Source organism: Chlamydotis macqueenii, chromosome 3, assembly GCF_036417535.1.
Source record: "Chlamydotis macqueenii isolate bChlMac1 chromosome 3, bChlMac1.mat, whole genome shotgun sequence".
NCBI classification, from domain to species: Eukaryota; Metazoa; Chordata; class Aves; order Otidiformes; family Otididae; genus Chlamydotis; species Chlamydotis macqueenii.
The window spans coordinates 62,581,205-62,592,966 of NC_141558.1; the positions used below are offsets into that span (position 1 = coordinate 62,581,205).

Consider the following 11,762-nt stretch of genomic DNA (forward strand, 5'->3'; position numbering starts at 1 on the left):
AGACTCGGATCTTGATCTTCCAGTCGTCTGGTGCATCTACACTACATCTATTTGCAAATAAAATAGACAACTCAGGTACATTTCAGGGAGCACCTGATCCCTGCAGCAACTCCTAACATGAACCTTTCCTAGAAAAATACTTTAACTTGTTCTCAAATGCGCATTTTAAAAGTCAAATAGGAACACAGGGTAAATAATGCAGCTTGATTTGTTTATGTAAAACTGGAACTGGCAAGAAACAAGTTTCGAGAAAATGGCTAATGTTTAAGTAACATTAATGATCGTTTTCCCTGGTGAGGTTTTTAAATTTCTTGGAAGGGTTTCCCCAGCATGAAAGTTCTCAGCAATTAATTCATGCAGTTACTTTTATAGCAACTTGAAACCTACGAAAATTGACTATCATTTAAGTTCTTACCGTGCAAAGGAAAACCTTATTTTTAGCAATTAAATGACTTGTCAAAGATAAGAAGATGTTGATACACTTCAAGACAGACAGGTCAACCTTTTAAAACCCAGAGTAGCTGCAGAGGGGACATCACTGGAGTTAGACACACTTTTTTTCAGTCAAAGATTTTTAGAGGGGGTAGAGTGGGAGACAGACAAACCACATATTTGGAAACATGACAAACTGTTATTTTGTCTCAGTTTTGCTGAATTGTTCCTTTTGATTGATTGTGAAGCTAAAAGCATTTCCCTGGTGTTCTGTAAATATCTAATTAAAACTGAAAATACTTGCCTCACTTACATTTAGGAAGAAATTGTATGCTGTAGAGAGAAGAAAGGCAAGGCTTAAAAATGCACGTGGTATTTTATATGGGGCTGTAGAGCCCAAGTGGCACAATAGCATTTAAGTCAAAATAGTCTATAAATGGGAAGAAAAGAACATTTAAACAGAAGCAGTGGATTTAAAGCAAAATGATTCTTTTTGGGTTGAATACCACATTTTGTCTGATCTAGCAGGTCAGTCTTATTTATGGGAAGGTTTCTTGTAAGCATCCCTCACTGCATCCTTATTAGTAAATCAAGTGGACAAAGTATTATTGCCTGAGGGCAAGTGTGCAGCTTCTCTTGCACATAGCTAGCCTCCCTTCCCTCCCGTGCTGTAGACAGGAAAGGGTCTGTACCTCATGCAGCCACCAAACGTGTACCCTGGCAGTGTCTTGGAGAAGGTCAAGAATCACAAAGGATGAACATGTTGCACTCTTAGACAGAGTGTTTGTTTAAGAAAAAAAAAAAAACAAAACAACCAATCTTAAGTCATTTACAGCAATCTTTGCATGGCGTACTGATTTCCTAGACCACACAGGGAGTTCGTTATATAAGTTCAGCGCAGCAGCACAGGCATAGCCCTGATACCCAGCTACACCACAATTATAAGACAGACTTTTAATTTCATCCTTTTTCCACATTTATAACTTGAATTCCATAGCTCTTGACACGTGAACACGTGTTTTCCCAGACCATGGTCTGGCTCTTATTAGTTCATTAGTGCAGGCACAGCTGCAGGCTGCCAAGCTCCGTCACTCTGCCTTTTAACAGCAACTTGCACACAGTAGCAATTCACATTACAGTACTAATGGAGATGCATTTCTTCTAAAATATGTATTCTACGTTTTTCTTGTAGGAAGACATTTGAACACTGAGTAAATGAACTAGAATGTCCTGAAAATCTTTCATGTGAAAGAATCTGTTTTAAAAATTAAGGTCTTCAGAACGTGTAACTTCTCAGATTTAATGTTCATTTGGAAGTCATCTTTCCTTAGAGAGATTTTTCTTTGTGTGCATACTCATACGTAAAACAAAGTCCAAAAACTGAAGGTATTTAGACAGTTAACATGGTTGTCATTGGTGCAAGATTCCAGCTGCTCAAATCCACACAGTTGCAGTCACTGTAAGGCTCTGTATGTCAGAGAAAAAGAGGAATCGTGTATGTCAAAGGAAAAAAGATGTAAGTGGTAGCAAATTATTTTCTTTTCTTCTTTTTGCAGGTGACCTGGAACAAAAATTTGAACTGGAAATAAGCCCCCTTTGTAATCAGCAGAAGGATACAATACCAAGCATACAGATTGGTAAGTATTAGTTTCTTTCTCTTATCTCCATGTTTATCTCAGTATGACACAAGCTCAAAGAGAAACATTTCCTTTTTTTTTTTCCCCAGTCTCGTTGTTTTAACAGTAAGAACTGTAGATACCATAAGAGTCACGATTCACAGTCTAAATAAAAGCGTTCAGAAATAAACATATCCAAGCCAAATATTCAATAGAAAGACAAAGGAGTCATGGCACAAGGGAAAAAAAGGTCATTCTAATATCTACAGAGAAACATCTCAGCCAACACGTTATTACACACCAGTTACTTTCTAGTCTGAAATCTCAGAAAAGGATGCTGTCTCTCACAGCTTTTACTGTTGCAGATGCAGATAGAGCCACATCTTGTCATGTGCGCTGGTCAAAAGCCATGCATATCAAAAGTTGATGGCTGCTTGAGACATTATTGTTATTTCTCGTCAGGGTTTTTTGCCACTTCTGTTGCTGCATTCTCTTGAGGCACTCTGTGGGGCAGTGCACTCAGGGATTGAATTTGTTCCTCACATGCTGTCCTTTGTGTATTTCCCCAGGGTTCATGACGTACATCGTAGAGCCACTCTTTGAGAGGTGGGCCCAGTTTACAGGCAATACCCCCCTATCTGAAAATATGCTCAATCATCTCAGGAGGAACAAGGCCAAGTGGAGGAGTTTGCTCCACAAGCAACACAGCAGTAGTAGGAGCAATGACCACTCAGGTCAAGTGACTGGCAGCCAAGAACAGACTTTAAATGAAGAAGAGACTCCTTAGTGGCAGCTTTGCACTTTTCCTTCTAGCAGTGCTATCTCTGTCTTGATCACAGCAGCAAAGAAAATCCTGGGGAGCTAGAAGCCTGTTGTCAAGACCGTGGAAAGGGAAGAAGTGGCAAAGCAGAAGCTGTAAGGGTCCTCACAAACAAGCCCGTGGTTCTGCTGGGTTCCTTTCTGGATCTTCTTCACGTTCCTCTCCGCTCTCTTCGTTCTGTGCATGCCTGATGCCATTTGTCACTTCTGATCATGAACTGCCTGAATGCGGAGTCCTAGTCAGCAGTACTGAGGCTGGGCCGGTTACGGCTGCCATGAAGCAGGGAGGATTACTGAGAGAACAGGGGAGAGGCACGCACTCTCGGTTATATATTCATTTACTATGAGTCATACTGTGACATATGTATATAGGCCCAGAGCGCCGTACACTTTCCAGGCTGGCAGCTGGGCTGCACATTAAACCACCAGCATCTTCAGCATCCAGAGGACACTGGCTGAGCGAGACAGCGCTCGCAGAGGGCAGAGAGAGTCTGGTTATTTTAGTAATTAAAACGAAAACCTTTTTAACTTTTGTATTCTGTGCACTAAACAACAGATCTATAAAACCTTGGACTGAAATTACTCTCTGTATACACAACTCCAGTGTAACAAGGCTCATTTTGGTAATCATTTTTATGCCACTTTGGATAAAAGACGGGCATCTTCTCATTGTAAGGAACAGTATTCCCTCACAAACAAAAGGGAAGGTGTTGTACAGTCTAAACCTTTGAAACACGAACAGATCTATCTTTTGAGTACTGTTTCCAGTAACGTGTTTATATTCATATGTGTACATTTTCTGTAAATACAAAGCGCTACTGATTCCCATGCCAAAATACTGGAGTACTGTGGGATTGCTACCTGTAAAAACATTGGCACTGTGAACAGAATACTGTTAGTTTTAATACAAGAGAAAGCATTTGTAAATATGGTATTGAGTTTATTAATATACATCATTGTTTGTGGATAAAAGCCTTAACTTTTAGCATCCTTCATCTTCTGATAGCTGCCAAAATTATATGATCACAAGATACGATTCTGAACTGCCTTTCCACTATCCAAGGTGTATCAAAGGTCATTAAGGAGCGAGGTCTGGCAGGATAACTTCTTGAAAACTTCAAACACATTCCATATGGGTCCGTGTTGTTAATCCGTGGCACCTTGCACACTCAGACTAGGCAAATGTTTCACAGAGCCTGAAGTTTAAGTTCAAAAAAACCCAAAACCCACAGCAACACCACTTAATTTGACAGTTCAACCTGATTACCATTTATTTGAGAGTGTGAATTTTTATTAACTAGCTTAGTGATCTACAAAGTATGACATTCTAATAGTTCTGGAGTCCAGTTGTTTTCTGGAGTGATGTTGCAGTGTAGCTGATTTTTTCCCCACATTCTCTCCTTAGATACCAAGCATCAAAATGCATTTGTATTTTTCTTTTCATTAAAAAAAAAAAAAAGTACTTCAACTGACTTTCACATCAGTCTCACTCAATGAAGGAAAAAAAAAAAAAAAAGCGTTGTAGTCAGACTGTTAAGAAAAATCCTCTTAACAAGCATAGTAGCTGAGGAATTTTCTATGGCCTCGTGTTTGTGACAGATATATGGCCTTATTTATGCCACAAACAACCCCAGTTCGGATAGCCTTTATAAAACTTTACTTAAGCTTCCATCATTTCAAATGAGATTGTATTGTCACACTACTGCATGGCACCAAAGTGATTGTCCCTTTCTCCTCTGTCCCCAGAAAGATTAATTACATTCATGTAAGATGTTGTGTTGTTGTAAACCCCCAGCACATCAAACCTGTATAGCCGTTTTCCAAAAGAACTAGCAGATGTGGCCATATAATCATGTTTGGATGTGAATACTTTGAAGAGGCCAAGAAAGAGCTATTTAGGTTGGTGTTTGGGAAAGATAATATTTACTCATAAAAGTGCAAGGGGAGCTATAGGAGAGTTTTTCTCCATTACAGGGGATACTGACTTGATCAAACAAAGTGTTCATGTTCATAAGGTGACTAAGATGTTGAAAGGAAAATAAAAAGCATAAGCTTCAGTAAAGGATGTTTTACTCTACTACTTCACTGGACGTGTATCTTCAAAGAAAGAGACTGAAACCCAGTGAAGTAGGAAGATGGAAATGACTGTGGGGACACAAAGCATCCTGAGAACAATGTTTTTCTTCTTGTCTACTGTTTTGTAAGCTATAGAAACTTACAGCAGTAGAAAACATTCTTCTATCTCCCTCTTCCTAATGGGACTCACGTGTTAGAAGTACCATAACAAGCAAAAAGAGAGAGTGGTAGTAGAAAAAAAAAATATTTCTAACTACAGGACATAAATGTCTTTTTAACCACCTGACGGCAGGAGTGGGAGCATCACCACTTTCCAGCTTTTTTAGGTATATCTTTCCTTCTGACAAATCTAGGACAATTATTAGGACATTACGCGACTAGTGTAATGTGCTGCTTAGAAGCACTTAAGTACATACAAGAGGATATAATTTTCCTTGTTTATCTTTTTCTGAGAAATGGAGGTCATTTTCCATCATCTAGCTCAAAAAATATTTGTAAAAGGTTCTGAAGTTTAGTTAAACAAACCCGATGTCTAGCAGCATAAGAAGCTCTTGACAGCTACGTTGTTGAGCTGGTTCTGAGGAGCTTCCGGAAAACAGGTCCAACAGGAAAAGTTCTGTTATAGCTACAATAAAACCAAGACCTTTTCCGTAATCAGAGCCTACAGGGTCCATTACAAGTTGTTCTTAGCAAGTTAAAACTTCCCAACTTTGAAAAGTTGCTCTTAAAATGAACAAGTTGTGGCATTTTTTTGGTGGTCTGAACATACTTTCTTGATTTCAATCACCTTGTCTAATGAAACAATGCTTGAAGCAGGTTCAGAATGGCCCCAGAAATGCTTCTGTACTTGTAAGCCAAACCCATTACCCAAGTTTGGGTCTGGGCCAGTTTGCCTCAGGTGCTCTAGACAAAAGTGTGCTGAAGACTTGGGCTCTGGCCCCCAGATTCACTGGGGTCCATAATGCGAAACAGTACCATTTGATTTCCCATAGAAGCAGCCAAACCACACCCAATACAGCCATTCCAGCAGCATCAGTGCTCAGTATACACGGTTGTGATACGTATTTGGTGTTCTCTAGTTTGGAGGACATTCCTCTACTGGGATTTCTCCCCAGAATGCCAAGAGAATGCTAGATACAGAAAACAGAAAAAAAAAAAAATTATGCAGATAATACAGATTTTTGTCTTGTCAGCCCTAGTAGCCACTTTACAGAAAGTCTTTGTAAATTATTTTTCATTTTTATTGGGCCAGTCCAGCTAAAAGATTCTGAAGTTTTAAAACTGAATTAGGTTTTTCACATAAGGAAAGATGCAGAAAACTGCTAAAAGCAGGATCTTAAATTGCTTTTATGCCCCATAAATACAATTCATTTTATTAAAGTCTAGTTTATTTAAATACAGATTTCATACTATCAAAGATGGAAATTCTGTGTAAATGAAAACAATAATAAAAGAAAGTAGTGATAAGTGAAACGTTTAGGCTGGTTGAAATAGTGCATACGTATGCATTATCGTTAAGTAAAGATTTTATCTACCGTTGAGTTTTTAAGGGTCAACATTACAGCCACCAACTAAAAGGGGGAAAAAAGGACAATTGAAAATGTGTACCTTTGAAATACCGAGAGAGAGAGAAGTAGCTGAGATTAAGTAGAGTCTATGGAGGGAAAAAAAAACCCACATGACCTGCAGTTGTAGCTAACCTAATCTACAGCATAAGTATTGGTTTTCATGAAGAAACTCAAAGTCTCCTCAGATGATCAGTGAGAAGGCTGCTACCACAGCAAATGAGATAAGCCTGTTTTCACACTGCATAGCTATCTCACTAGCTTTTCCGATCTGTGGTTGAAATTTCTATTAAAAATCTCCAACAAAACTGAGACAGTGAATACTAGCCCTTCCAAATGGACTGTCCTTGGAAAGGAGAAACACTCAAGTAGTTACAATTTTACTTTCAGTTATCAGGGTACCAGCTATAATTTATAGCCTTATATTTAAGTCACTCATCTGAGTTCTCCATAAAGTACTCCCATTCTCCTCCTGATGCCGCCATACCCTGCTCACGGCCCACAAAAAAAAAACCACAACAAAACCAAAAGAAAACCAAAAAACAGCAACAACAAAAAAATTGTTTAAGATCCGGGTAATCCAAAGAAGCCACCCCAAAACACAAACCCAAGACAAACTCATGCCAGAAATAGGTATCCAAATTACTTTGATTGGTGCAAACTATTATTCTATTATGTGTTTCTATAAACCATCCAATATTTTAGGTACATAAACTTTAAGTGCAGAGCATAAGTTTGACTTGGATGTAAAATATAGTCTGCTAATCTTTAAATTCAAGATTGTATATGTCATGTTTATTGTAAAGCATTTTATATATACATATTCACATATCTTATACAAGTCTATGGGCCAAACACTGGTCCCGCCAACTTCACTGGGACCAAGAATCAGCCCCCATATGTGCGTATATATGCCATATGCATCATTCTGAAAGGAAGCACTAGATTGTGTGAAAATGCTGTGACTGCTATGCAGTGATGCCAAGAGACTTAACTGTATCTTTTTTAACATACTGCTGTAAGTATTCATCATGTCAAAGAATGACAACTAATAAAAAAAAAAAAAAAAAGATGTGTCCAAAGTTCTTTGGTAGAACCAGTTATTGAAAGCATCTCCTTAGTTTGCCGAAGACATTCTGGTTTGACATGGCAGCAAAAATCCTGCTGAATCCATCCTCCCACTGCCTCTCCTTCCTACCATCAAAATAATCACTTTCCTAGTGCCCTCTTTCTAAGAACTTTTCTCTAAATTTACTCTTAGCTTTGCCATAGGAATTTAAATGGAGTTGCCAGCAAGGAAAGTCTTTCCGTGTCTTTCTCATAAGCGTATAGTAGAAGGATTTTCAAACCCCAGGGAAAATGTTTCCCTGTTTAAGTATTTAAAGAAGAGAGAGTCATCTTTTACAATAGTTTCAGTTGCAGTAACTCGTTCTTCTTAGTGTCATTGGTCAGCTTTATCTCAGTTTTCTCATTTCTCAGTTGTAGATGATGCTGTATATATGTGCAACGTGGCAGAGGCTTGTGAAGTTTAATTGAAAATGTGAAAAATATTGGCATTCTACATCAGTAAATATTTCTAAGTGAAAAATACCTGTCTGCACTGATGAACTTCTGCCATTGCAGGGATGACTCTTCTGGACTTTGATACGTTTCTAAAGCCAGAATTTATTTGTACCTCAAAGTCTTCAGTAACAACACTGACATAGTTTGTGCAGAGCAAATGCTACAACTGAACTGAATATAGGAGCTGGAAATAGATTTGGTTTCAGTGTTATTTAGTCAATATTTTAAATTAATTTTCTTTAAAAAGTCACCCTTCAGAATCATAACAAAAAGTATTTTCCTATGATGTCCCCTGGATGCAAGCTGAATTGTAGAATGGATTCTAGACTGAAGGCCCTTCGAGATCTGTCCTATATATGGATGGAGTTCTGATGGTTTCTCCAGAAGTTTTGCATAGTCAGCTCTGGAAACCCACTCACAATTTTCCACAACAGATTTAGCAGTGTTGTTTTCAAGAACAGCTAAGTCAATACATTTTCCTACTCAGCACAGGCACTGTCTGTATGGATGCTGATGTTTAATGGTTCAAAACAAATAATGTAGACTAGCATGTTGAAATGAATCACTGAACTTAGAGCAAAAGAAAACTTAGAAATACGGCCTTTTTTTTTCTTCTGGCCGAAGACTTAACTGTGGTTTTAAAGCTCAGATGGGGAATCTGGGAAATGTAACTATTCATTAAGAAAAGAATCAATACAATATGCATGTGATAAATAATTATTTAGGTGGCAGACACTCCTTTTCCCTAAAGGTGAGGAAGGCAAGGTCTCTCCAGTGTGCCACACAGTCCAATCCTCTCCGAACTAACATGGGCATAGTTTCCAAATAGGCTGGTTTTAGCAACAAGGCAGGCTTGTGGTGTTACCATTCCTACACCTCTTGATCTTCCAGTGTTGTTGTGTACAGTACAGTCTCAAACAGCTATTTAGGAACAGACAGAAAATGAACCACAGAATAGAGAAGAAAGGGCTTAAATTGGCTTTGCCACTAAAACCAACAGATCACCTTACTATACCCTGGGGCTAGTTTGGGTCTCAGGAAGAGTTTTACTAAACATCATGCAACAGCTCCATCCATGACAACTGAACTTTGCTTCCAGCAGCACCACTTCTTAAAAGCTACCTTGGGTGTCCACGCAGGGCCATGTAGGTCTAAACACACAAGGAAGTGAGTGTCACAACAGCAGATGAATTTCATGTCAGACAATGTTATGGTAATGCACTTTAGAGAGAGGAGTTGAATCCTACACCCTACAGGGCTCTAGGTATATTTTACTAGATTAGGAAGGGGACCCGAGTATCGTAAGAAGTTGTAACTAAAAAGAGGTATTAGAATTCATGCAAACAGAGATAAAGAGGAGTTGTACTATTATCTCCACCTCTTCTACTACCCAGAGATAAATTCTATGCCATCATTTTCATACTAATCACCCCTCTCTAGAAAGTGCAAGTACAAGAGTGGGAAGTGCAAAGAAGGGTGCAAAAAGTAATCATCTGAATCATGAAAAACCTCCAGAAAGGAAAGACAGCAGTAAAAAACAAGGCTGTAGCTTCCTTAGTAGAAACTATAAAAAAACCAAAAAAGAACATTTGGGCAGATTGAGAGCTTCTGTTTTCCCCAAATCAAAACACAGGTAAAACAAAGCAAAGCAGTACATGTGGAAGTTGCTGCTACAATAATACATTAACCTTTAACTGCATAGCAAAACTTAAAAGAACATTGAACATTTATTTGAACAAAAAGAAAGAAAATTCATGGTTACAAACATATCTTAACTAAAACCATAATCTTGGAGAAAACATACTTTAAGACTTAAATCCACCTTTAGTTTATAATGACACTTCAATGACCTACTTGTGCAGGTCAGTAGCTGTTCATTCCAAATCCAGAGTATTCATTTGTATGCACATAGGGTTCCTACGAGCTTATTTATGAAAGAAATATAGCTACCAAAAGAAAAATCTAGAGCTACCTGTACACATTTATTTGATGCCCAGTCTCATTTCTATAACAGGACCTACCAACATCTGGAGACAAACTTGGGCCTAGTCACTTCCAGCAATCAAAATCCAAAGCAAACAGGAAGTTTCTGAAGTATATGGTAAATTCAGAGACAGACTCAACAACAAAGATAAAATATTGTCCCAAAGACCATTCTTTTGTATCTTTCATGTTCTGCATTGGATGAATATATTTCAATTAAATCTTTAGAGGAAGAAGAAACATATATATATATATTAGTATCAACTGAGAAACCAAAACACAAGTGGAATTACTTTGTTTAAAATGTACCGTTTTGCTGGGATGAGGTACAGCATATATGACCAGAAATCTGAGATACTGCCACTGCCCTCTACAGTACCTATGCACAACACATTTTCCCTCGATGTAGCAAAAAAAAAGTCAATACCACCAGCTCTACCATTACCACAAGAAACATTAAGGAGTGGCCATTTGCACTATGATGTGCTTTGAAGTACCTTTTGTCAGCACTAAGGCCTAATTAAGATGCAAGTGGGTGTATAAGCTAACTGCCCTGGCCCCCTTCCTCAACAGTGCTGCTACTTGAAGACCGCCTATGTAAAGACAGACACTAAACAAACTAATAAACAAATTAAGTAAGTCAGTGGTGATGTTGGATCACTCAAAACAGCTGAAAGTGACATTGGCACATTGTATGCCTTAGGTGCATAAAGGTGTGTACAAAAGTTTAACATAGCAAATACTCTTCCTACTTCTACCTTCACTGTAGATACAAAGGTAACACACATACAAATTCTATTACCTGAAGGTATTAGTGGACGAAGTGATGAAGCTTGGATAAGAAGCTGTGTGGTCTACTTCCTTCTGCACTTGATCCTGTGCTCGCTGTATCAGGAGTCACAGCTGGAGACAACTAAAAATGACCATCAAGCCCCTATTTTCACCTTCTTAGATCTCTTGCCCCTCACACACCTAATTATAGTCAGCTTCTCAAAGACACCAACTAGTCACAAGCAAAACAAAAAATAATTTGTTTTGGGGAATATGGTATTTATTATGTTCCAAATTATATGTTATGTTCTTTTAAAGAGCAGTGACTTCCCCCTCACCCCAAAAAGGAAGAGGGAAATCTTCTTTCTCCAAGACGGTGTGGATTGGGCTGGAAGAGAGAAAGGTCGGAAACTGCAGGGCATTTCACGTAAGAGAACCATAGCAAGAAGCTCACAGCTGACCTGGAGAACACAGCAAGTAAATAAAATTCTGGTGAGGCTTCACTGTCACCTAGACATGAGAGGGGCATAAGGGACTTTTGGCTGCAACTCAGAAAGGTACTGAGTTAAGTGGAAGCAAGCACTCACATGCAAGGGCACAACAAGCAGAAGAAGAGTTACTTCCAGACCTCTTTTTATTTTCTATCATCTATCTTCCTTGATCATTTCTGCATTCTCCCTAGTTAAAACTATGGAGATTTTATTGTAATAAAACCTGGCTTTTTGATTTCAAGAGAAACATTTTCCTGAAGCTCAGGTCAGCTTCAGTTCCTGTCACACTTCTTATTAAGCACATTTTACAACAGTATGAAACCTCTGGGGGTTTTTTTAAGAGATTATTTTATACATTTCAGTTTCAAGGATTCATAGTTAAAAGTATTACGGTTAATGTTTTCTTAGGAAGGAGTGTAGGAAAAGTGTCTGGACTTCATCTGTCT

At 38.4% G+C, this 11,762-nt stretch overlaps 1 protein-coding gene across 6 annotated transcripts in view; it reads left to right on the top strand.

Annotated features, from left to right (window-relative positions):
• The window catches only part of PDE7B (phosphodiesterase 7B), a 185,473-nt gene extending 174,028 nt beyond the window's left edge, over window positions 1–11,445 (top strand). For 2 of the 6 annotated variants that reach the window (XM_086745036.1, XM_086745038.1), the window contains 2 exons: window positions 1,989–2,069; window positions 2,618–7,616. In XM_086745036.1, coding sequence (XP_086601162.1) covers window positions 1,989–2,069; window positions 2,618–2,835 — 299 coding nt within the window. In that variant the 3' untranslated portion in view covers window positions 2,836–7,616. Of the gene's footprint in view, window positions 1–1,988; window positions 2,074–2,617; window positions 7,619–11,145 lie in introns of those variants that run through there. The other 4 variants (XM_086745033.1, XM_086745035.1, XM_086745034.1 and 1 more) reach the window with 3 other exon arrangements.
• Window positions 11,446–11,762: the final 317 nt, after the last annotated feature.